We start from the raw sequence: 27132 nt of genomic DNA, 5'->3' as shown, positions 1-27132 counted from the left end.
TGACCTTTAAAAATATGTGTGTAATAAAAGTGAAACCTTGCAAAATAGATCTTCTGCTTAAATGAAGTACAATAAAATTGTTTTCAGCTTCACAGCTTTGCTCAATCCTAATTTATAAGGTTTTAAAGGTATGCAAATACATTTCATAAATTTTGAAAAAAAAACCATTGATATGGCTCAGAATTCTAATCAAATAACAGGAAGTGCATTTTCAGAACTAAAGGCAGAGAAAAGGCAACAGGTAACTGAAAATTAAGGTAAAATGTTGTTTTGTCAAAATTTCAATAGGTATAGACCTTTCATGTAGGCAAATTTCAGGGCTCTCAAGTGGGAGAAAGAGTGGAGGTGGGTACTTTAAAATACCTTCCGGGGATATACTTTGGCCTGTAGCCCCATCCCCAAAAGTCTCAGTCTACTAACCTAACCCCTTTCCGAGATAGCAAAAAGTCACTAAACTAGAATTTAACCTTCATTTGTGCCTCAAAATGAACTTTACACCACCCCTTGTAATTTGCAAATATTTACGCAGAAATGTATATAAGCCTGTGCACTGAATTTTATTGTAAGTCACTCTTACTTTAAATTGATTTAATTGTTTGTCAAGATAATGGAAAATTTATTGCGTATATAGGCTACAGTTCAGGGTATACATTTGCACATTATATGGGGGGGGGGGTAAAGATCATTTCCAACGTAAATAAATTTTATATTTCGATACAGGATAAAATTCCTGTTTGAAATGTATGTCTATTTCTTTGCTATCTCAGTACGGTATTACGTTAATCGAAAAATTCACCAAACCTTCAAACGATCAGTTCTTTTCCAATTTCAGGAAAATGAGGATAATGCTGAATCAAATAAAAAAATATCCTGGGGATTTCAATTTTGTAACCTCCGATGTATAGGTATGGTGCAGCTCGAGATCCGTGCCGCTCTTTAAAAGTGCCAGAGGGTGAATGTGGACTTGGAAAGAGAAGAAGAAAGGGTTCAACAAAATTTTTATATGATTAATAATTAATAGATATTGTAATTAATAATTTAATAGTTATTATTTTTAATGATTATTAATTAGTTGTTAATAATTTGATAATAATAATCAATATATTTATATATGTTAATAAAAATATAATTATTAATAGTGTTTAATATTAATCATTAATTAACATTAAATAAAATAAATAAAATAAAATAATGTTTAATAATCAATATTATTAATATTTAATATTATTATTAATTAAATTATTATTAATAATTAATAATAATAATTAATAATTGATATACGTTATATTCGATAATTTAATAATTATTATTTATTAATAATTATTAATTAGTTATTAATGATGCCTTCAGTTCACCACCACAAAAAAACAATAATAAAAAATAAAGAAATAGCGCCTATGGCTGAAAGAGTATTCTGGGTTTGTGATCCATTGAACGGACAGTTCAGATACACTAAAGGTTACTATTTCTAGCTGGGAATTCGTCGGGACACTGAGATGGGGTAGGCCTAAAGCAATGAAATAAAGTATTTATTTATTTACTTATATAACCTAAATAATTCTTATTCAAATTCATGTAATTTGTTAAAAGGAAGAAAACAATGACGAAAATTATGAATATATTAGACTAGGGAACTAAATTGATTCATTTTTTTTTTAATGCACTGATCGAAAAAAATCCGAAAAGTTAAAGTTCTTAAATAATATTCCGAAGTATTATAGTATAAAAAAATCACGAAAAAAGCTGTTCGAAGAATTTTTTGCTTCCGAGGAACTATGTACCCCCCCCCCCCCTGCTCTTCGAACTAAAGTTTGACCTTTTTATCTACAAGACAAAAAAAGCGCTAAAACAATGAAATTCCTACTTTGTAATATGCACAATGTTTCTATCAATTATTATTATCTCGTTTATTATCTAGTTTCTGTTTATTATCTGTTGTCTTGTTCTTGTTTCTGTATATTTTGTTCATTATCTTGTTTCCGTTTATATTTGTTTATCTATATAATTCTATGCCAGTTAGCTTATAGGTAAATTGGCAGCATAAGATTGATATCATTCCCTGGCAACAGCAGGGGTGTAATTTGCTATGGAGCATGGGGGCAATCGCCCCACAAACCCCAGTTTGTTTACCCAGTCGAGATTTAGCATCTTCATTAATATAAAAAAACTGAGATAGGCCTACATAATTCAAGCATCCACAGAAACAGATAAATTTTCATTACTATACCTTTGCTTTTATGGTACTAGATGGCTCATTTTTCATTTGTCACTCGGTCATTTTCACCTGAGTTGGGAAAATTGGCTCAAAATTTGTTCTCTCCCCGGGATTTCACGCCCCTGGGCAACAGCCGATTTCTTTCATCTGCTCATTGAACTAACATCAGCGAACATGCTTTTTTGGTACCAGTCTAGGGGTTTTACACTTCTAAAGGAAGCATACTAATAAAATTAATGCCACTACGCTCCTATTTTTTGCTTTTTCCAAATATCTTGGTCGCTTTCTGACGATATACCCCACGACCCCCTATTGGTTCCAGATATACCCCTAGGGAATATAAAAAAAAAGAGCTAAGAACTCATATGAGCCAGAAGCTCATATGGTATGAGCTCTAGTAAAATTTTAAGAATCAATAGATTGATTTAAAAGGAAAATCAGAGGCTAATGTCGGTCGGGATTTAAAATAAGAGCTCTGAGTCACGATGTCCTTCTACATATCAAAATTCATTAAGATCCGATCACCCACTCGTAACCTCAATTTTTCTAATTATTATGTCAATCTCATATCTATAACTTGTGTTTATTCTTCCCATCAAGTTTCATCCCGATCTCTCCACTCTAAGGGTTTTCCAAGGTTTCCGGCTTCCAAGATTTCCGTTTCTTTCCTCCAACCCTCTATGTCCCCGGATCAGATTCGAATTGAAAATGGAGCATTTGAGACAAAAGATTCTTCTATATATCAAGTTTCATTAAGATCCGATCACTCATTCGTAAGATAGCCTACCTCGATTTTCACGTTTTCCAAGAATTTCGGTTTCCCCCTCCAACTCCCTTCAATGTCACCGGATCTGGTCGAGATTTAAATTGAAAGTTCTAAAGCACAAGATCCTTCTAGATATCAAATTTCATTAAGATCTGATTACCCGTTCGTAAGTTACAAATACCTCATTTTTCCTAATTTTTCCGAATGATACCTCCCCCCCCCCCAACTCCACCAAAGAGAGCGGATCCGGTTCGGTTATGTCAGTCACCTATCTTGGACTTGTGCTAATTCTTTCCGCCAAGTTTCATCCTGATCTCTCCGCTTTAAGCGTTTTCCATAATTTCCGCTCCCCCCCCCTAATGACACTGGATCCGGTCGGGATTTAAAATAAGAGATCTGAGTTTCGAGATCCTTCTAAATATGAAATTTCATTAAGATACGATCACTCTTTCGTAAGTCAAAAATACCTCATTTGTTTCTAATTTTCAGAATCAACCCCTCCCCCCAACTCCCCAAAAGAGAGCAGATCCGTTCCGGTTATGTCAATCCCGTATCTAGGACTTGTGCTTATTCTTCCCACCAAGTTTCATCCCGATCCCTCCATTCTAAGCGTTTTCCAAGATTTTAGGCCCCCCCCCGAATTCCCCTTCACCGGATCCTGTCGGGATTTAAAATAAGTGCTCTGAGACACGATATCCTTCTGAACATCAAACTTTATTAAGATCCGATCACTCCTTCGTAAGTTAAAAATATCTCAGTTTTTAATTTTTTAGCATTAACCCTCCTACCCCAAAGAGAGTGGATCCGTTCCGGTTATTTCAATCACGTATCTAGGACTCGCGATTATTTTTACCACCAAGTTTCATCCCTATCCCTCCACTCTAAGCGTTTTCCAAGATTCTAGCCCCCCCCCCAATGTCACCGGATCCAGTCAGGATTTAAAATAAGAGCTCTGAGACACGATACTCTTCCAAACTTCAAATTTCATTAAGATCCGATCACTCCTTTGTAAGTTAAAAATACCTCATTTTTTCTAATTTTAAGAACTAACCCCCCCCCGCCAACTCCCCCAGACAGAGCAGATCCGCTCCGGTTATGTCAATCACGTATCTAGGACTTCTGCTTATTTTTCCCACCAAATTTCATCCCGATCCCTCCATTCTAAGCATTTTCCAAGATGTTAGGTTCCCCCCAATTTCAGCGGATCTGGTCGGGATTTGAAATAAGAGCTCTGAGACACGATATTCTTCGAAACATAAAATTTCTTTAAGATCCCATCACCCGTTCGTAAGTTAAAAATACTTCATTGTTTCTATTTTTTCCGAATTAACCGACCCCCCACTCTCCTCCCCCCAGATGGTCAAATCGCGAAAACGACTATTTCTAATTTAATCTGGTCCGGTCCCTGATACGCCTGCCAAATTTCATCGTCCTAGCTTACCTGGAAGTGCCAGCAAAACCGGGACTGACAGACCGACAGAATTTGCGATTGCTATATGTCACTTGGTTAATACCAAGTGCCATAATAATGAAAGAAAACACTAAAACAGTGACATTCTTACTTTATAATATATACCACGTTTCTATTACTCTGATTAACATGTTTCTTTCCATTGCTATAGACTTCAAAATCATTTTGAATAATATCTTGGTAACTATTGCGCTCAAAGAACCTGTGAAGTATTACTAGATCCAATTAAGGGAGATATATATATATATATATATATATATATATATATATATATATATATATATATATATATATATATATATATATATATATATATATATATATATAGGACCATCAGGAGGGTGGAGTACACTGTCAAAAAAGAGACCAGGATATTTGGAAAGAGTATAAAATAAGGAATCTAATGGTGCTATTTTTGGTACTTACGTATTATACCGACCACACTCAAGAAGTGAAGTTAGGTTAATCATAATGAAAAATACCAAAATATGATGAAAATATAAGACTTTACTAACAAAATTATGGAAAACAGCCCCCCCCCGCCCAAAAAACGCATTATATTAAATACCTTATATTATAATACCAATAGGCGTATTATATATTAAATATTTGATACTTGTGGCCTTAAACTCATCACACGACATTTTGTATCATGAACATGAGAGAATAACCGGTTTTCATAGTCTTTATACCAGACAATATTAGATTCGGCTCGGTGGTAAACTACATTGTAGCTATATTTTAATTAAATATTTAGTTGATGTTTCGTTATGTTAGTTTAGGTTACATATTTAATATAATGCGGTCTGGGCGGCCCGCTTCCATAATTCTTTTTTTGTAGTTTCCACGATTTTGTTACTAAACTATTATATTTTCATCATATTTTGGTATATTTCATAATGATTAACCTAACTTCAATTCTTGAGTGTGTAGTATATAACAAGGAAGTACCCACAGTTTATTATAATGCGTTCTGGGGGGCCTTATTTCCGTAATTCTATGTTGTTGTTTCTATAATCTTGTTTTAAAAGTATTTTACTTTCATCATACTTTCATTAGGTATAAAATCCAGTTTATCAGCATTAAGAATAATTAACACATCTAAAAACGGTAGTTTATTTTGAGTTTCAACTTATAGGGTGAACTGCAAATTTCGATCATAAGTGTTAAGATAGTCTAAGAAGCCCCGGAGTTCAGCTTCCCATAATTCCAAAGTGAAATTACTTCATCAATATAACGACCCCAATAGACGTGTTTTAAAAAATAAGAATTTAATGCCCAATTTTCAAGGTTCTCGACATAAATATTTGCCAGTAGCCCGGATAAAGGTGCCCCTATGGGTAACCCATTTTTTTGCTGATAGAAAGAATCGCGAAATTGAAAATACGTAGAAAACTTATTACAAATTTTAACCAGAGTCATTAAAGCTTCACAATCGATTCCCGTCGCTGAAGCCTCGATTAAGTGGTAATTTTCTTCTATTTTGTTTTTTAATAATTCCTCAGAAATAGTCACATCTATATTTGTATACATGGAAACAATGTCAAAATTATTAACTATTGTGTTTTCTGAAATACTTGTGTTGCTAAGTGTTTCAACCAAATCTGCCGAATTACGAATATAGGAATTTTGAGAATACAATAAAGGTTTGAAAGCTGCACAAAGCCATTTTCCAATATTGGCAGCGGGAGCTTTAGTACAAGCTACGATAGGTCTTAAGGGAATACCCTGTTTATGTATTTTTGGTAAACCGTAGAGTTTAGGACAGAAACTACCACGGGGAAAAATTTATTGTATAATTGTGGGGTGATTTTACCATTTTGTTTTAGCCGCATTAATTCATTTATAATATTATTAGCAAACTGATCAGTAGGATCATGAGTTATTGTTTTATATGTAATTGTGTCATTTAAATGCGAAAGAATTTTGTTGTCATAGTCTGTCGTATTCATGACAACAAATGAATTGCTTTTTTCTGCTTTAGTTATTATAATAGAAGGATCTTTTTGGAGATTAGATAGTATTTTTATGTCGTGCAAATTTTTCGGTGTGGAAGTGGTAGGAGGCTCAAACTTAGATAGAGACAAAGACATAGACAAGGCATTAATTTCAAATAGTTCCAACAACTCCTTTGATTCTGCTTTAGGTTGGCATATATTTAATAATCCGTCCCACACGATACTTTTAGAAAAATCTTCACTCATCAGTAATGATTTGGGGATAAAACAGGTGGTTCGAGAATCAATCGAAATTAGTCTCAAAATAAATAATAATATTTCTTTGAACAGGGACTTAGGGGAATACTCACTAAATTCTTTATACTCAAATTTAATTAAAAATGATCAAACAAAATATTTTACTAAACCGATTTATAATAGTATTTAACCAGCTACGAAAAGGCCTTTGAGACAGGCTGCTAAAAAAGCAAGGTTGGCTCTGAGAAATTGCATTTAATTACTTTGTTCTCTTTAGTTTGAATGAATTTATATTCTCACTTCATTCTTTTTGTCAGTCCTGGTTGAACTTCGTTGAAGTAAGGATGCTAGAGCTGTTTTAAAAAAAAGTTTTTAAATCACATTATTTAGTTTTAATTCTCACAATTTAATGTAAGTTTATTAATATATACATATTTTCTCTCTTGTTCTCGTATTGTGCTGAAGACGGCCCTTGGACATAGGGCCGAAATATTCACAAAACTGATTTCCACGGTCTTGAAAAGATTTTCCCTATTGTTTCTACTTTTTTATTTGTTTGTTAATGAAATTTGAAGTTTGGAAGAATATCGTGTCTCAGAGCTGTTATTTTAAATCCCGACTGGATCCGGTGACATTGGTGGGAATTGAGGGGGGAACCTAAAATCTGGGAAAACGCTTAGAGTTAAGGGATCGGGATAAAACTTGGTGGGAAAAATAAGAACAAGTCCTAGATGCGTGATTGACATAACGGGAACGGGTCCGCTCTCTTTGTTGGAGTTGGGGGGGGGAGGGTTAATTCTGAAAAACTAGAAAAAATGAGGTATTTTTAACTTACGAAGGAGTGATCGGATGTTAATAAAATTTGATTTTTGGAAGGATATCGTGTCTCAGAGGTCTTATTTTAAATCCTGACCGGATCCGGTGACATTGGGGGGAGTTGGGGGGCATAAAATCTTGGAAAACGCTTAGGGTGGAGGGATCGGGATGAAACTTGGTGGTAAAAATAATCATGAGTCCTAGATACGTGATTGAAATAACCGGAACAGATCCGCTCTCTTTGGGGGATTTGGGCGAGGAGGGTTAATTCGAAAAATTAAAAAAATGAGGTATTTTTAACTTACGAAGGAGTGATCGGATCTTAATGAAATTTGATGTTTAGAAGGATATCGTGTCTCAGAGCTCTTATTTTAAATTCCGACCGGATCCGGTGAAGATTTAGTTGGGGGGCGGAACCTAAAATCTTGGAAAACGTTTAGAGTGGAGGGAGCGGGATGAAAATTGGTGGGAAAAATAAGCACAAGTCCTAGATACGGGATTGATATAACCGGAACGGATCTGCTCTCTTTGGGTGAGTTGGGGGGGGGAAGGTTAATTCTAAAAAATTACAAAATATGAGGTATTTTTGACTTACGAAAGAGTGATCATATCTTAATGAAATTTCATATTTAGAAGGATCTCGATACTCAGATCTCTTATTTTAAATCCCGACCGGATCCAGTGTCATTAGGGGGGGGGATCTTGGAAAGCGCTTAAAGCGGAGAGGTTGGGATGAAACTTGTGGAAAGAGTAAGCACAAGTCCAAGATAGATGACTGACATAACCGGACCGGACCTGCTCTCTTTCGTGGAATTGGGGGGGGGGAGCAATTCGGAAAAATTAGAAAAAAATGAGGCATTTGTAACTTACGAACGGATGATCAGATTTTAATGAAATTTGATATATAGAAGAATCTTGTGCTTTAGAACTCTCATTTTAAATCTCGACCAGATCCGGTGACATTGAAGGAAGTTGGAGGGGGAAACCGGAATTCTTGGAAAACGTCAAAATCGAGGTATCTTACGAATGGGTGATCGGATCTTAATGAAACTTGATATATAGAAGAATCTTATGTCTCAGATGCTCTATTTTCAATTCAAATTGGATCCGAGGACATAGAGGGCTGGAGGGGCGAAAAAGAAATCTTGGAAACCATAAATCTTGGAAAACCCTTAGAGTGGAGAGATCGGGATGAAACTTAATGGGAAGAATAAGCACAAGTTATAGATACGAGATGGACATAATTGGTACGGATCCGTTCTCTCTGAGGGAGCTGGGGGTTGTTAATTTGGAAAAATCAGAAAAACTGAGGTATTTTTCACTTAAGAATGGGTGACCGGATCTTAATGAAATTTGATATTTAGAAGTAGTCCATGTCTCAGAGCTCTTATTTCAAGTTCCGACCAGATCTGTTGACACTGGGGGGAGTGGGAGGGGGAAACCGGAAATTTTTTTAAAACGTTTATAAATGTAGTAGATACGTGATTGATGTAACCGGACTGGATCCACTCTCTTTGGTGGAGTTAGGTGGTGGGGTTCAGTGCTTTGGCGAGTTTGGTGTTTCTGGACGTGCTAGGACGATGAAAATTGGTAGGCGTGTCAGGGAGCTGCACAAATTGACTTGATAAAGTCGCTTTCCCCGATTCGACCATCTGGGGGGCTGAAGGGAGATGAAAAATTGAGGTTACGAGTGGGTGATCGGATCTTGATGAATTTTGATATTTAGAAGGACCTCTTGACTCAGAGCTCTTATTTTAAATCCCGACCGGCATTAACCCTCTTATTTTCCTTTTAAATCAATCTATTGATTCTTAGGATTTTGCTAGGGCTCATACCATATGAGCTCTTGGCTCTTCCGACCTCCTCACTAGTGCCATATGAGCTCTTAGCTCTTGTTTATTTTATTAGTATGTTTCCTTTAGAAGTGGCCAGACGCAGTCGTTTTTTCCTTCAGCATTTGAGCCCTGGTCGTGTTTGAATTTGAACAATATACAAAATACTTGAGCAATGTTTTGCAAAATAAGGGTACGTCGTTTGAGTCTTGTCCCGATGTTGGTACAAGAAGGTTCACATCATGACCGCCCAAATAAGTTGGGAGGACCGTAGACAGAGCAATAACGTTGTATCTTAATCCATGTTAAATAAAAAAAAAAGTTTTTTTTTTTAAATGACAGTAAAATGCAACATTAAAATTGAAAACGAGCAGAAATATTTTTTATATTATTGAGCTTACCGCCCCCTCAACCTCCGCTATTTGCGCTAGAGTTCAACCAGTACTTAATGGAAAGCAGTTTAGAGTGCCAAGAATACCCTATATCCAGATGGTAAATAAAAGTGCTTGATTTATTGATTTTTAAGAAGTGTTTTATTGTGGCGTTTATTTAATCGATTGTGTTTTATTACATCGACTTCAGTCGAAAAGTGTTTTGTTAATCGATCTATTCATTTATCGTTCAAAACGCTTGAATTGAAAATTTCACGTATGGTACTCTATTGAGGAAATACGAATAAACCCTTCTATTCTCGAAGCATTTGGAAAAATAAATGAATGTCTCATCACCTTGCTCCCATATTATACAGCATAATTTATGCTTTTTTTAACGTTTTTATCTGGCACTTTAATTTTGTTGGAAAAAAATTAGTTTTTAGTTTAATTTCGGCTTGTTTTAGTATCAAAACTAGGGTATTTGAGGGGGGTGGTCATGAATCATGGTTTTTGGTACAATTTTTCTTCGCGATTTGAATCTCCACGAAGCTAGCATGTCACTTTTGTAGTGGAATTTACATTTGAATCCTTCAAATGAAATCCTTCATTTGAAATTAGTTGTTTTTCTGAAATGTCTTCGGAAATACGTAATTGATGGAAATACGGAAATACGAGAATCGGAATACTCATTGTCCAAATGTCCGGGAGATCCTAAGTCCAGCTATGCAAACAAGCCTAACTTCTTTTTTTTACAGATTTATTTATCTGTACAAAAACGACCAATTCTCTATAACTCCTGGCCTTTGGCCCAAGGGCTGTGTGGGTCAGGCTTCCCTTGGAGACATATTTGTTTCTATTTTTATTGCACTTGGTATTTACTAAGTGACATATAGCGATCGCAAATTCTGTCGGTCTGTCCCAGTCTTGCTAGTTTGGACACTTTCAGATAAGCTAGGACGCTGAAATTTGGCAGGCTTATCAGGGATCAGACCAGATTAAATTAGAACTAGTCGTTTCCCCGATTTAACCATCTGGGGGGCGGTTAATTAGGAAAAATTAGAAAAAAAGAGATATTTTTAACTTACAAACGGGGATCGGATCTTCATGAAATTTGATATTTAGAAGGATATCGTGTCTCAGAGTTCTTATTTTAAATCCTGACCGAATCTGGTGACATTGGGGGGAGTTGGAGTGGGAAGCTTGAAATCTTGGAAAACACTTAGAGTGGAGGGATCAGTATGAAACTTGGTGGGAAAAATAAGCAGAAGTCCTAGATACGTGATTGACATAATCGGAACGGATCCGCTCTCTTTGGAGGAGTTGGGGGCGAGGGTCAATTCTGAAAAATTGGAAAAAATGAAGCATTTTTAACTTACGAGTGATTGGATCTTAATGAAATTTGATATTTAGAAGGGCCTCGTAACTCAGATGTCTTATTTTAAATCCCGACTGAATCCATTTTCATTGGGGGGAGTTGGGGGGCAGAAATTCTTGGAAAATGCTTAGAGTGGAGAAAGCAGGATGAAACTTGGTGGGAAGAATAAGTACAAGTCCTATATACGTTATTGACATAACCGTACAGGATCCACTCTCTTTGGGAGAGTTCGGGGGAGGGGGCGCCTAATTCGAGAAAAACTAGACAAAAATGAGGTATTCTGAACTTACAAACGGGTGATTGGATCCTAATGAAATTTGATATTAAGAAGAACCTCGTGTCTGATAGCTCTTATTCAAAATTCTGGGATCTGGTGACATTGGAGGGAGTTGAAGGAGGAAGCCGGAAATCTTGGAAAACGCTTAGAGTGGAGAGATCGTAACGATACTCGGTGGGAAGAATAAGCACAAGTCTTAGATACGTGATTGACATAACCAGACCGGATCGGCTCTCGTTGGGGGAGTTGGGGGGGGGGGGGGGTAATTCGGAAAAATTAGAAAAAAGTGGTATTTTTAACTTACGAACGGATGATCAGATCTTAATGAAATTTGATATTTAGAAGGGATCTTATGCTTCAGAGCTCTTAGTTTGAATCCCGACCAGGTCGGGTGACATTAGGAGGAGTTGGAGGGGGAAACCGGAAATCTTGGAAAATTGAGGTATCTTTATCTTACGAATGGGTGATCGGATCCTTAATGAAACCTGATGTATATAAAGATCTTATGTCTCAGATCCTCCATTTTCAATTCGAATCGGATCCGGGAACAAGTGGGGTTGGGGGAGGGAAACAGAAACCTTGGAAACCGGAAATCTTGGATAACGCCTAGAGTAGAGAGATCGGGATGAAATTTGATGGGAAGAATAAGCACAAGTTCTAGATACGTGATTGACATAATTGGACTGGATCCGCTCTCTTTGGGAGAGTTGGGGGATTTCCAGTGCTTTGGTGAGTTCGGTGCTTTTGGACGTGCTAGGACGATGAAAATTGGTGGGCGTGTCAGGGACCAGCACAAATTGACTTGAAAACAGTCGTTTCCCCGATTCGACCATCTGGGGGGGGGGGTTGGAGGGAGAGGAAAAATTGAAAAAAATCAGGTATTCTTAACTTACGAATGAGTGATCGCATCTTAATGAAACTTGATATTTAGAAGGCCCTCGTGCCTCAGAGCTCTTATTTAAATCCTGACCGTATCCTGACGGTTCTTTTGACGTAGCTATTGGTATCAAATTTCCGTTTTTTAAAGTTTTGGTTACTATTGAGCCGAGTCGCTCCTTACTACAGTTCGTTGCCACGAACTGTTTGATTATCTTCTACGTCAAATTCCTCTCTGGTGACAGGAGGTTGCCTCTTAACCAGGTGGTACTTTCATGAAAGCAGGCACCAATTGCTCCCTGTGCTTTAATATAAACTTGGTTGAAGACCAACTGAAGGATCTCAGTAAATTCAATACCCAATCTAAAGAAATTCCGATGATTTAGATTTTATATGTTAGGTTATAGGAATTTCAGGTCTCGTTATCCTAGCAAAAACCTCAAGGTACTTCCCGTCAATAGCTTCAACGCATGTTGTTTCAGTTAGCCGATCACTAGATACTAAACGTAAGGTGGTAAACGTAAGGTAAGGTAAACGTAAGCTGCGTAAACAAAAGGTGGTGATGGAGCAAAATGATAACTGAACATATTTGAACGCAGTGTAAGAATTAGTCACTAGATGTGGGCTTCCAGGGCTACCTCTTCCGAGGATTAAATCTTTATATAAGCTGAAATCTAATGTTTAAAAGGCATGTTTGGTGGAAATATTTGTCTTTCAGTGAAAGCAATAATAATTGTTTTTGTTAGTTTCCTAATTTTTTGGGATATTTTATTTTAATGTTCTGTATAATCATTGTTGAAAAACTGTGTGATCTCGTATACATTGAGGTCTATATGCTTGTGCTCTGATGTTTGTGCTCTGATTCTTGTTTGTCTATTATTATTCTATTATTCTATTATAGTTTGTATATTATTATTCTTGTTTGTCTATTGTTAGTCCATTCTTATGGACTAACAACTCGTTAGTCCATATTCTTGTTTGTTCTCTTGATTCATGTCAGCTTTGTTGTATTCACTACCGGCTTTGTTGAATTTACTAAGTTTCTCAATTGTTTCATTACCAATTATTTTCCATTGATTAGCAATTATTAATAATTATTACAATTAACTATTTATTTGTAGGTGGAAGTGGAAAATGAGACTGAGTTGAGTGAACAGAAAAAAGGATTATTTTTAGAAAAAGTGAAACTGAGCAATCAAGCATGTCAAAAGGGTGAGTTTGAAAAAGCTGTTACCCTCTATGGAGAGGCCATTCAACTTGATCCCACGAATCATATCCTATATTCGAACCGAAGTGCAGCCCTCATTAAACTCGGATTATTTTCTCAAGCGCTGCAAGATGCGACGAAAGCGAAAGAACTAAACTCAAAATGGCCAAAGGTAAGAACAATATTTCCTTTTTATCTATAGGCTACTTGAAATTAGAGATGTCGCTGACTTCTGCATCGGGCTTCAGTCCTTTATTTGTGGAAATTGTTTAAAGGCTTCTAATCAATTATCTTACCTATTTTAATGGAAGTGCACCCTTCGTTCAGTTCAGATTACTTTCTTACTGTGTATCGTGGATCTGGCGGAAGAATTAGAAAATGAAGTAGTGAAATCCAAGATGGCAATTAAAATGAGGCAAATGAAAACATACTCTTTTTTATTGGGGGGGGGGCAAATGATTTTTTACAGACTTATACATCTTAAATTTTTGGGTTTCTTTGTCATTTTTAAGAGTCGGATCTGCAGGTGCTTAGTGAAAGATGTGCATCCTTGTCTGAATTTGCAGCTGTCACAATGATCAGCATTGTAGCAATATGCTCGAAGTTTTGGACTATATCTGCCAATTTCGGTAAATCATCATAATAAATACTACTTTTTGGCTCTTGCTAATAGTCTTGTAGAACTGCTAGTATCTTAACCCTTATCATCCCTTGCAATCTCTTCTTGCAAGGATGCACGAGAAGAGGGGGAGTTACCACCCTCTCAGCACCCATTATTAACACTTACCTAAATATTTTCTTTCAACTGAAGATTACATTTTACTCAGGGGCTAGATTGCCCTAAAAATTCTGAGGGAGGGTGGCTCCAATTTTCAGAAATAAGGTGCACCAGGTGATATGTGCCAAGATTGGTGGAACTGTGCCTAGCCTTAAGGAGACTATACTAAGCGTTGTAGCGGGTGTACTGCCGTGCGGAGCTGTGGGGCACACTTGGCGCTTATCCTGTTTCTGTATTTGCATGTGTTACAAAATCTGCATCCCGGCGAATCTACTCTGTAGCTTTGGCTAACTGTAGAGCTAGCTCTCTCACTTTCAGTCGATGATCATTGTGATTTTTTGTGTTTCTATTTCAAAGCTCAAATAATATTTCATTTGAGCGGATTAATACCGGGTTATCCTTGGAGGTATTCTTCAACATTTTTAGGGATAAACCTAAAAAAAAAATCTGGTTCGTTTAATCGAAAAAACTGAATGTCTCTATCTCTTGCATAAAACAGGAGAAGTTAAATGTTTTTTTTTTCTAAGATTTTCGTAAAAGTAGGTGCCAGCCTTTAGTTTTCTGTCGTTTATTCGGGCATGTTGTCTGAGCTCTACATGTTATAGCCAGATTGCCCAATTAATTCTTAACAGTTGGGCCACACAAACTAAAAAAGTTTATAATGGACGAGACCCGGTGGTCCTTTAACGTAGCGACCTTAGTCTCCAGAAATGCCAGTAGTAGTGGAAAGTCGTTGGCTTTTGTTACGTCTCTTGTACAATTCTCGCCTGTAGTCTCTTTGTGATTTGACCTAGATAGAATTAAGTAAAAAAAAGAAGGATTTTTAACTGAAAGTGAGGAGCGACATTAAAATTTAAAACGAACAGAAATTACTTCATATATGACAGGGGCTGCTTCCTCATCAATGCCCCGCTCTTTACGCTAAGGTTTGACTCTTTCTCTCAACTATACTTTTTAAAACAGTAAAAAAATTTAGCGTAAAGAGCGGGACGTTGATGAGGAAGCAGCCCCTTTCATATGCGAAGTAATTTCTTTTCGTTTTAAATTTTAATGTCGCTCCTTATTTTCAGTTAAAAATACTTGTTTTTTGTTTAATTTCTGAACGTTTTTGAATCAATGCATGTTTTGACTTTGGCTCTCCGCAGAGGAATAATTAAAATGAAATTTGTATATTTTTTTTTTTTGGCTAAATGGCTTTCTCATAGTTTTGATCGAACGATTTTGAAAAAAAGGAGTCGGGGAGGAACCATAGTTGCCCTCCTATTTTTGGTTACTTAAAAAGGCAACTAGAACTTTTAATTTTTTACGAATGTTTTTATTAGTAAAAGATATACGTAACTTACAAATTAGCTTACGTAACGAACTTTTGTATTCTCATGTTTTTATTACAATTATGAGGGGGGTCACCCCCTCGTCAGTACCTCGTTCTTTACACTAAAGCTTAAATTTTGTCCCAATTCATTAAGAATGATCCCTGAATCACAAAGGCCGTAGAATAAATAGTTGAAATTACTAGAAATACTTTAGCATAAAGAGCGAAGTATTAGGAGGTGGTTAGCCCCTCATATGTGTAATAATATCTGTTCCTTTTAAGTTTTAATGCTGCTCCTTGCTTCCAGTTGAGAAACTTTTTTATTTTTATTTTTTTATTGTTTTTTTTTAAATAATGCTAGAAAATCCTGCGCTCCCTTCATAGAAATTTTCTTCCCCCCTGACAAATTCCTCGATGGAAAGTTCCCCCAACATACCCCCCTCTTCTCAGCCCCTCCCCCAACCAAAAATCCCTCTGAAAACGTCTGTACACTTCCCAATAACCATTAGCACTGGTCAAAGTTTGTAACTTGTAGCCCCTCCCACGGGGACTGTGGGAGAGTAAGTGGTCCCAACAGACATAGCTCTAAAGTTTTTTGACTACGCTGAATAAAATGGCTATCTCAGAATTTTGATCCGGTGACTTTGGGAAAATAATTAGGGTGGGAGGGGGCCTAGGTTCCCTCCATTTTTTTGGTCACTTAAAAAGGGCACTAGAATTTTCCAGTTCCGTTAGATTAAGCCCTCTCGCAACATTCTAGGACCACTGGGTCGATACGATCAACCCTGGGGAAAAAAAAAACAAACAAAAAAACAAACAAATAAACACGCGTCCGTGATCTGCTTTCTGGCAAAAAATACAAAATTCCACATTTTTGCAGATAGGAGTTTCAAACTTCTACAACAGGGTTCTCTGATACGCTGAATCTGACGGTGTAATTTTCGTTAAGATTCTGTGACTTTTAGGGTGCGTATCCCCCAATTTTCTAAAATAAGGCAAATTTTCTCAGGCTTGTAACTTTTGATAGGTAGCCTAAGACTAAACTTGATGAATATTTAATTACTTATATATTTAAAATCAGCATTAAAATGCGATTATTTGATGTAGCTATTGGTATCAAAATTTCATTTTTTAGAGTTTTGGTTACTATTGAGCCGGGTCGCGCCTTACTACAGTTCGTTACCACGAACTGTTTGAAAGTACTTTCGATATAAAGTATAACCCTAAGCTCCCACAGGCATGTCACGCATGCAGTTAACTACGTTTCGTAATAATTCTGTTGCATTTTGATGCACCACTTTTTGCTTACGAACGTGGTAATTTCAATTTTGATAGTTTTGTAATTTTTCTGAGAATGGAAAATTTGTCAGCTCAATAGCATCCAAGATATTTGTAGAGCTAAAATAAAAATGACGCAAGAGAAAAACATGGAGAATTCTTTTCTAAGAAAAAGACATTAAACCATGCTCAGCCCCTTTCTTAAATGAATTTTTCGAGGGGTGGGTAGTCTACTTTTAAAAGTTGTGTACACATGTGGAAGTGTGCTACGCATGGTGCAAAGTATCTCGTGTTGCACAAAAGACGTGGTGTCATTGAACTGTATCGCGCGTAGATGTCCACTAGATGATGTGTGACCCCTTGTGATTCTTCTTTCAATCTACGTCCTGAAACCAGTAGTAGACACTGCAAGGGAAAACAGGTCTTATTTTGAAACTTGCGACTTATGCCAGTCTTATAGGTTTCTATAAGCGAGAACTAGGGATAACAGGTTGAGTTCGAGATGAAACAAGTTTTCTGTTCTTAGTTGGACCCTTAGCCTTCCCACCCGATCGACAGATATTTACCCAATTAATATTTTTGACAACTTGTAGTGAAAGTAGAACTACGAATTGTATCTATTATCGCTTTAAAAGAACTAAATATTAGTGTTAGCTGCTATTGTTTTTATCCTTTGTTTAGAAGTTAGTAGATTCGTAATATGAATTTTACAAAAATAGTAAAACGTTGTAATTTACCAGTTATATAGTATTTTTCTTGACCAATATTTACAGAATAGTTCGTTTTAAATTTTACAACTTTACAAAGCTTTAGGTAAAGTTCGCACTCAATATAAATATTTTAAATAAATAATTATAAATAATTATTTTATTTATTAATTGTCGGTATTAATTATTTTTAAATAATTATCGGTTATTTATTAATTATTTAAATAATTATCGGTTATTTTAAATAAATAACAGAATTTAAATTACGAAATTTGATTAAAATTATAAATTTACTTGCTTTAAACTACCAATGTTACCTAAGTTTATTAATCTAGTTTTATATATTTACCCAATTGGTTGTAGCCATATATTAACCCTTTCTATAGTTCACCCCTTGAAGATTGAGTAAGGACAGGCAATTGGTTTCTTTGATTGGGGGATCCAGAGTGTTCTGAACTTAGTTCCTTAAACTGGATGGAAGAAAAGGTTTCTGTGTGTTTAAGTTTCTTTGGGGGGGGGGGCTATACCCCAATCTTCTTATGCTCTGAGTATAGCTCTTAGAAATTAAAAAGTTAATTTAAAGCTTCTCTAAGAGTTATACGGTATGCGCAAAAATGTAAGATAAGATATATTCATAAACAAAAAACAAAATCAGACAGCAAATGCATGGCGCTTATCTCCGCAAAGGTTTCATGGCCTGTAAGGAAAAGGAAGATCTACATACTTATTTAAACATACTGTTCAAACACTAGCTTAAAATGGAAAAAATGCAGTAGTGTCAGATACGACGTTTAGATTAAGCTGGGCATTATACTTCTGGTTTTCATGGTAATATAGCCTCAAGTTGCTAGTTTTGAAGGCAGGGTTTTTAATTGTTATGCAGCCAAATCCTGCTTGTGTATTAGCAAAGCAACTGATTATTTGTGTTGCTGTAGTTTACGTTTACATTCTTAGAATATTTGCTATTGCCTCGCAAATGCTTTTTGGAACTATTCCATTTAACTGAATATTCAACCAAATAGATAAAGTTAAATAATGATTTTAACCGAATGATCAAATCAAATAAGAGAACCAGTTTTTTCTACAAAGGGTTTGGCTCATAAGTACACATAGCCAGAATATACGGTGGGGTGGGGTCTGAAATGCTAAAATGCTAGAGCGCTGCTTTTCAATTTAGTTGGATGTATGTTTTAGGAGGAAGGGGAATGGGTTAAAAACCTAAGGTAACCTAACCCAACCTGTCATCACCAAACCTCGCATTAAATTGAAAAAGTAAATCTAAGGAGAAAAAAAGGTATTTCGGAGTTTGGACAGTGAATTTCGACATTCAGCAATATCGAACATTCACAGTAACATATTCATACGTACTGAAGCTATGTTTTCTGTAGGAGGAAGGGGTAGGTTAATTATTCCTTATCCCATTTGTAGTGGTATATGTTTCCTATGCGAGTAAAATTATGTGTAATGTGATGTGGGTATGTTTCAGTGTAAGAAACAACGAAAAAAACTAGCAATCCTTGGTGGTTTACCGAACTAATTTCCTAACGTTGTTACTTAAAGATATTTCGCTATTTAAAACAATTTTGCTGAGGAAAATACCTATAGCCTTTAAATAAGGCTATAATTTTAAATAAATACCTATTAGCACTGTTTAAATAAGTTTGTATCTGGAAATAAGAGAATCCAAAAACTCAATTTATTTCCTTGGAAGCAGGCAGGTACAAAGACCACTCTTTCAATGGGAGGGGGGGGGGGGTAAAATGAAGCAAATTTTATTTGATAATTTGAATAAGAAATTCCCATATTTTCGGGAAGCCCTAGATCCGAGTTCCCCCAATAGCCTACTTCCCGCCTGAATGTGATTAATTGATGTGCTTGAATGTCCTTAAACTCATTGCGTAATTCCTAAAGCATGTGTGTGTTAACATTAAGACTGTATCTAGGAGGGGGTTCAGGGTTGGACCCTCCCTAAAATTTTGCTCGACTCGTAATAACGTAATAAAAATGTCAAATAAGCAGGTTTTTGATGTTTTTTTTAATTGTCCCTTTTTTGTCCCCTCCCCTTTCTTTGTCCCCCCCCCCCCAAACAAAACCCGTTGAATAAAAATGTGGATACGCTCCTGGGTAACAGTGACATCAAACACGTGCATGGATTGCCAAATTTAGTTACAAACACATGCAAAAGGTTAATTTATATAAAAAGAAGTTGAATACCACTATTTACCGCTCTTTTTAGCTTGATTTTTCATTTTTCTATTGAATTGTACCTAATTTGCTATTGTTTAAGAGTACTAAAAAACAGCACTGGGTGTGGGATAGTTTTTTTTTTTTTTATTAAACGATTCTAATTTGCCATCTTACTCTGTATAATCTTTGAAAGAGCGATTTATACTCTGCAACCCGAAACCAAGGACTTGGGGCCTCAATCGCCCATCCACGCTATTTGGTTCTGAAGATGCTAAATGTTTTTTATTTTTCTAAGATTTGTAACTGTAAACTGTGTTGATGGGTCGCTTGAAGAAATACGTGACCTGCGAGTGAAATCATACAATTCCGCAAGAAACAAAACTTTGTGGATCATCTGCCATATGGCCGAGGCCATACACAGTGTGGGGGAAGGGTGTGTGCACCGGGTTGCAACCCCTTCCGCCAAGGTTTTTGTCTGAGTCATCAAAAAGGAACAAAAATGCATAGAAACTAATTTTTGATCCTTTTCTTACAAATGTTTTGCAACCCCTCTTAGAGAACAAAAATCCTGGTTTTGCTCTTGCATATGGCATAATTTAATCCGCTCTTTTTATTGGTCTATACCAGAGCCGTTCAAAGGAGGGGACAACCGGGGCAGCCTTCTGGGTATTTTAGCTCAAGGGGGGTGAGGACTACTGTTGGAGATGGCCCACTTCGATAAAAATTTTCACTTTGATTCAGCTTTTTTCGCTTAGGCTATATTTGAGTCGATAGGGGGAAGGGGGCTGTGATCAACTTTTCCCTGAGCAACACCAACCCTAGGAACGACTCTTGTCTATGTGAGTGCGGATCCAAACGGCCATGTGTTGCCTTATATTTGAAAGTTTAGTCTTGTTCTAATCGACACATACGTATTTTCCTGAGAGAAAAGTTATGCAACTTCTTTCTTTTCTCTATATTTAACGGCACAAGAAAAAATTAAGCTGCTATACTTTTATTGACTGAACTATGGAGCCTTCGAAAAGGAGCGCCGTAAATCTTTTAGTCGGAAACTGAAAACTTGATATAATTCTAAGAAATTGCCGAAGCTCATCTGCAACTATGGCTATTCATGCAACAGTTATTATTTATAACTGTCAATTTGAGGGACGACATTTTTGACCCCTTCTCGATTTTAAAAAGTCATTGGGGGGTGTTTTGTTGAGGATTGCACTTTTTGGTACTTTTATCGAAAAAAATAACCTCCCATCCTAGATTTTTAGAAAGTAAAATTTATGTGAATTGATACCACTAGTCGTCATCATACTTTTTGATATTTAAACTCTGCCAAAGCATGGACCAGACATCAAAATCACTGAGTGTCTGGAAAAATAAAAATCGAACACATAACACGACACAGAAGAAAAACAAAACTAAATAAAGGAGGTGGTTTGTTTTTGAAATTGATGCAATTCTCAGCGATCGGTTGTGTTTCTAAGAAAGGGATCGTTTTCTTGGGGGGGGGGGTAGGATTGAACTTTTGCCTCTTCGATCCACGTATTCAACACAAGATTGTGATATCAAAAGTGCTTTGCTGTTCCTTGTTCTGCTTTGTACAATAAATATTTATTGTTTATTTTTTTACAATTTATTATTTAAATTATTTAATGGTAGTAAATCATTATTATTATCATGATTTTAATATTAATTTTTTTTTATAATATCTGTTTAATAATTTTTATAATATTTGTTATAATATTATTTAAAATTTGTTTTATATTTAAATATTTGTTATAAAAAATATTATTTAAATATTTATTTAAATAATTAATGGATAATGTTATTATTTAATATTTGTTATATTAAATATTATTAAAATATTTAATATTTTTCCAAATATTATTTAAATATTTGTTATAATATTTTTATTTAAAAATTTTTATAATATAATATTATAAAAATTTTTAATTTTTTATAATATTAATATCTGTTTATTGAATCAAGATCCAACAACTTCAAACTTGTTCGCCCTCTTTTTTTTTATCGCGCTGACTGCACTCAGAAAGAATTTCGCCGAGCATTGTTGGTCAAATAACATGAATTACCAATCCACATCCACGGGTTGAAGGTGATTCATCATAGTTTTTCTCTCTAATGACTTTCGAGAGGCATTTATGGCTAACCGATCAGATTGTTTTTGATTTTCATTCTTTTCTAAATATTTGTAGGCTAATCATCTTTGTATGAATCATCACCTAACATTTATGCTTACGAAAGAAACAATTCTTGTATCCATGAAAAGATATAATGAAATTTAACGAGAATAGACTTAAAAACTTAAATAGCGAAAAATTAATTGTAAAAAAAGCGTAAATTATATGTCGTTATACCCTCACGCTTCTCGAAGTGCTTCAACTGCGTTGAGTACGGAGTCTGAGGTGCGACTAGGGCTGTTAGTTTGATCTAAAAAAATGAGTTTGGCTTATCAAATATTTAAAAAATAGCCCGATGGGTAAACGTTTAGCGAAAGGAACCATTCTTATATCCATGAAAAAATATAGTGAAATATTACAAGAATAGACTTAAAAAAATACAGAAACAAATTGATAGGAAAAAATAATGCGCAAAATGTATGTCGTTGTACCCTCACTCTTTTTGAGGTGCTTCAACCAGGTTGTGTACGGGGTCATGAGGTAGCACTAGGGCTGCTATTTTGGTCTAGAAAATTGAATTTGGCTTACCAAATATATAAAAATAGCTCGATGGGTAAGTTTGGCGAGAGAAACCCTCCTTATATTCATGTAAAGATATAATTAAATATAACAAGAATAGACTTGAAAAAATACAGAAACAAATTAATAGTAAAAAAAATACCTAAAATATATGTTGTTATACCCTCAAGCTTCTTTGGTTGCCTTAAACGGGTTGTGTATGGGGTCATGAGCAGCAACCAGGGCTGCTATTTTATTTTAAAAAAATGTACTTGGCGTATCAAATATACGCCATTGATGCCCGATTGGTAAACGTTTAGCGAAAGAAACCATTCTTATATCCACGAAAAGATATAATGAAATATAACAAGAATAGATTTAGTAAAAATAAAAAACAAATTAATAGTAAAAAATGTGTTAAATATATGTCGTTATACCCTCACGCTCCTTGAGGTGCTTCTATCGGATTCTATACGGGGTCATGAGGTGCAACCAGGGCTGCTAATTTATTCAAAAAATTGTGCTTAGCTTATCAAATAAATAAAAAACAGCCCAAAGGGCAAAAGTTTATCGAAAGAAACCATTCTTATTTCCATGAAAAGATATAGTGAAATATAACAAGAGTAGATATAAAATAAATAGAAATCAAATTAATAGTACAAAATGCGTAAAATATATGTCTTTATACCCTCACACTTCTTGAGGTGGTTCAACCGGGTTGTGTATCTTGTCATGAGGTAGCACTAGTGCTGCTATTTTGATCTAAAAAATTCAGTTTGGCTTATCGAACATATAAAAAATAGCCCAATGGGTAAAAGTTTAGCGAAATAATCTTAATTTTATAAAATACTGTAAAAATTATTTGTAATTTGTAACTTTCTAATATATTTGCCACTCTCCCGACGTACTATTCAATATATTTCCCAACTATCAAATATATTGGAAAATTTTCCATTATAATGTAGAAGTTCCATTGTAATGGAAGAACCGAGCGTGCTGAACCCGAAACAACCTCAACACAACTATTCCATTTTAATTCAAAATTTTAATTCCAGTAATTTGTCCTATTTGGGCTAGTGTAATCAAGGGAAGACTGGACTTGTAATTAGCTTTTGGCTCTTGATCACAGAAATCAGATTCGGTATTACAGTACAGTGTGAACCTACCATGAAAATTGCGCAACCCCTTGAAAACTCATTTGTTATCGTTTACTTGAAACCTGTTACAAACTAGATATTTAGTTAAAATGTTAGTTGAAATATAGCTATAGATATCTGATGCGGGTCAGTCTTCTCCAAGTAGCCCTGTCCAGGGCTAAGGATGGGGCCTCATTTGGGTTGATGTTGCGATTGAGCAGGCGTTGCTTTATTACATCAGCCCGTCTAGTGCGTGGCCTTCCTCGAGGGCGTTTCACGCCATTTTCCGAGGGATTGAAGTTCGAGATTATCTTTTTTTTGTCTAGTCTCTCTGATAAAGTTGACATTTGTTCCTAGTAAATTGGGTAACTGTACATAAAATATTTCTCTTTTAAGTATAGTGTAACAAGATAGTGATGCCCTCAACGGCTGTTCTGGTCTCTTGTAATTTTTAACAAAATTAAGATATATCAATAATTTTTATCAATTTATTAATTAACTAATAATTTATTGTTTACTTTTTTACTATTTATTTAATTATTTAATTATAATAAATCATTTTAATTATTATGATTTTAATATTAATTTTTTATCAAATAAATTAGTAATTTATTAATTGATTTTATTTATTAACTGCACCCTCTACTTTGTTTTAATAAAAACCAAATTCTAAAATTACAAAATGATTATAACCGTTAGGTTATTTATTTGAAATTTTTGCGCTACCAAAATTCTTGGGCCAGGGGTTAGTGCCCCCTCGTCCGGGGTATTGTCCGGGGTAAACTTTTAACCAGAATTGAATTGTCAAGAGGATAAATCCATGAGTAGGGGAGATTTTATGCTGGAGGTGAAGCTAGATTTCCTGGCATTATTTAAAGAACGGTCAGAAATTAATTTAAAAAAAAGGTTTTTTTCAACTGAAAATAAGGAACTACATTGGAACTTTTAAACAAAGAGATATTATTAAGTGTATGCGAGGGGTTGCCCTCCTTCAATACTTCGCTCTTTACTCTAAAGTTTGAATTTTGTCCCAGTTCTATAATAACGACTCCAGAAACAAAAGGTTCGTTTAACTAGAGAAATATAAGTCACAAGATCAAGGTGGTTAGGTTTGGCCTCCTTGTAACGAAATTATTCCGTCTGTGAACTTTTTGCGCTCCAGAGCGATCGCGTCTTCCGAAGTGTTGTAAGTTGCTACGTCTCGTTTGAACCAGAAATTTTCGATGTTCATTTGCTCCAATCAAAGGAAGTTAGTGAGCATCGCTTGATGTTGAACTCCGTTCACCGCGACAGCCTTTCCTTGATCATCTTTTAAAAATAAGGGTGAATTAACCCCCTCCTCGTACAAATTGTACACCAAACTGTAACTTATTGAGGATGCATGTCCGTTTCGTGAATTATTCTTTGATTCTCTGATGCCCCACATTCAACTGTTATGTTTATTCACAAAGCCCGGCATCTGAGATAAAGGTTTTGTGTGGAAAGCTTAGTGGACAAAAGGAAGTTAGTGAGCATCGCTTGATGTTGAACTCCATTCAACGTCACAGCCTTTCTTTGATCATCTTAAAAAAATGAGGGTGAATTAACCCCCCCCCCCCTACTACAAATTGCACGCCAAACCGTAACTTACTGAGGATGCGTGTCCGTTCCGGGAATTATTCTTTTTTTCAACCGGCATCTGAGATAAAAGTGTTGTGTGGAAGCTTGCTTAACAGTAAGCTCCCTAAATTCTCGGTGACAGAGCTAGCAGAGTTACACCATAAACCTCAGTCCCAACATAAATGATGGCGACTAAAGGACTCGAACCCCTGTCCCGAAGGACGTAGGATTGCAAGTCCAGCGCGGAAATCACTCGGCTATGCCAAAAATTATCGCGATTTTGCTGCAATTTTTTACCGAGATTTTGACCTTGTTTGGTAAAACAGGGGTAAAACTGACCATTCGGTAAAGTACCCCTTCAAAGTTTAGGAGCTCCTCTAGAAAGTGGGCGCGACTTAAAAAAAAATGTTAGAAGCTGCTAGTTTAGTGTGTGCATCTATCTTTTTATTGTATTAAAATGGGAGATGAAAAATTAGAATCTATTTTTATCTTGCCAGCATATCCATCTCAAGATCACGCACTGTATATGGAAATATTTTCCATCTGCACGATTGTCTCCGCCTATATCTTAATAGTAAGTATAGTACAAAAAAGCATGTCATTACGTATAAACTACACATTTGTCCGCTTGGATATATTATTGTTTTAAAAGTATGTTTCTAGAAGCTAAAAGTGGGAGGAATCAACCTTTGGGGCATCCCCAGGTGTTATGGCGGTTAAAAGAGGAAAAAAAAATGTAATTTTCTTTTCGATTATGCTTGGGTAGCGTGTCGCAAGTTGACTCCGCCTACTTTACCCAAGGAGATTTTCCCTAACAGATCTTTGTGAGAATATAATGTATCTTCGATGAAACAAATGTGATTTCATTATCTTATTAACTCTGAAACAAATATGTTGGCAGGCTTTTGCGCATTTTTTTTGGGGGGGAGGGGTAGTAAAATTTTGATCGGTAATTCTTTATTAGATAGAACACACGCGAGAAATTGTATCGCGAACATGAGACATGAAGCTGGTCAAGAACTTCTTTATACCAGACAATTAGCTTCGGCTCGGTTGGAAAATACATTGTAGCTATATTTTATTTAAATATTTAGTGGGTATTTTGATTATGTTAGACTAGGTTTGTTTAGGTCACGTATTTAATATATGCTATGCTTTACCCCCCCCCCCCCAATTTGCAAATATATAGCCCAAATTTCTTTCTAAACTATTATGTTTTTATTATATTTAGGTGTGTTTTATTATGGTTAACCTAACCTCAAACCTCGAGCGTGTTCTATCTTACAAGGAGGTACCTTTTGATTACAGTCGTTGACTAGATTCTGATTTTCTTTCTTTTTTTTTGGCTTGACTGACTTGTATGAACATAAATGAAGACTAAACCCAAGCCAGTGATGCATACAGCCCCTTTCGTTTGCTGGAAACCTTTTTAATAACCCAGTAATTTTGATGTACCTTTGATAAACAAATATAAAATTTTAACTGAATATTCCGGACACATATACTGTGTCCATCATCAGCAGTAAAACTGACACAAAAATTGTTAAAGTAAAAGTTGTTTTACTGCCGATGATGGACACTGTATATGTGTCCGAAATATTCAGTTAGAATTTTATATTTGTTTCACTGTCTATTAAAAGGTTTCATCCCTATTTTGAACTGCTTTGGCTCTGAAGCATGGGCACTCCGAAAAGCAGATGAAAATTTACTAAATGTTTTCCAGAGAAATTGCCTACGGATTGTTCTGGGTACCCGGCTGACTGACCGTATTTCAAACAGTAGGTTGTACGAAAAGTGTGGTTCAATCCCGCTTTCTTGGGCTATAATGAAAGAAAGGTTGAGATGGCTAGGCCACGTTCTACGGATGAAGGATGACAGATTACCGAAGATTGTCCTTCGTGGCCAACCGTCTGGGGCTACACGGAAAGCAGGTCGTCCTTGTCTGGGTTGGAAGGATGTCATAAATAAAGATTTGAAGGAAATGGGAACTTCGTGGGAGGGTTTAAAGAGGGAGGCTTTAAATAGATTAGGTTGGAGGAGG

The 27132-nt window shown here is 35.7% G+C and overlaps 2 protein-coding genes across 2 annotated transcripts in view; one reads left to right on the top strand and one right to left on the bottom strand.

Annotated features, from left to right (window-relative positions):
- The window catches only part of LOC136039740 (septin-2-like), a 249200-nt gene extending 242613 nt beyond the window's left edge, over positions 1-6587 (bottom strand). The window contains exon 1 of the mRNA XM_065723579.1: positions 6584-6587. The gene's annotated coding sequence lies outside the window, so the exon portion shown is untranslated. The remainder of the gene's footprint in view (positions 1-6583) is intronic.
- The window catches only part of LOC136039739 (tetratricopeptide repeat protein 28-like), a gene marked incomplete in the record, with an annotated part of 257124 nt that overhangs the window by 1736 nt on the left and 228256 nt on the right, over positions 1-27132 (top strand). The window contains 1 exon segment of the mRNA XM_065723577.1: positions 13319-13576. Coding sequence (XP_065579649.1) covers positions 13319-13576 — 258 coding nt within the window.

Source organism: Artemia franciscana, chromosome 20 (assembly GCF_032884065.1).
Source record: "Artemia franciscana chromosome 20, ASM3288406v1, whole genome shotgun sequence".
NCBI classification, from domain to species: domain Eukaryota; kingdom Metazoa; phylum Arthropoda; class Branchiopoda; order Anostraca; family Artemiidae; genus Artemia; species Artemia franciscana.
The sequence above is the reverse complement of the archived record's forward strand: the minus strand, read 5'-3'. Positions and strand labels throughout refer to the sequence as shown.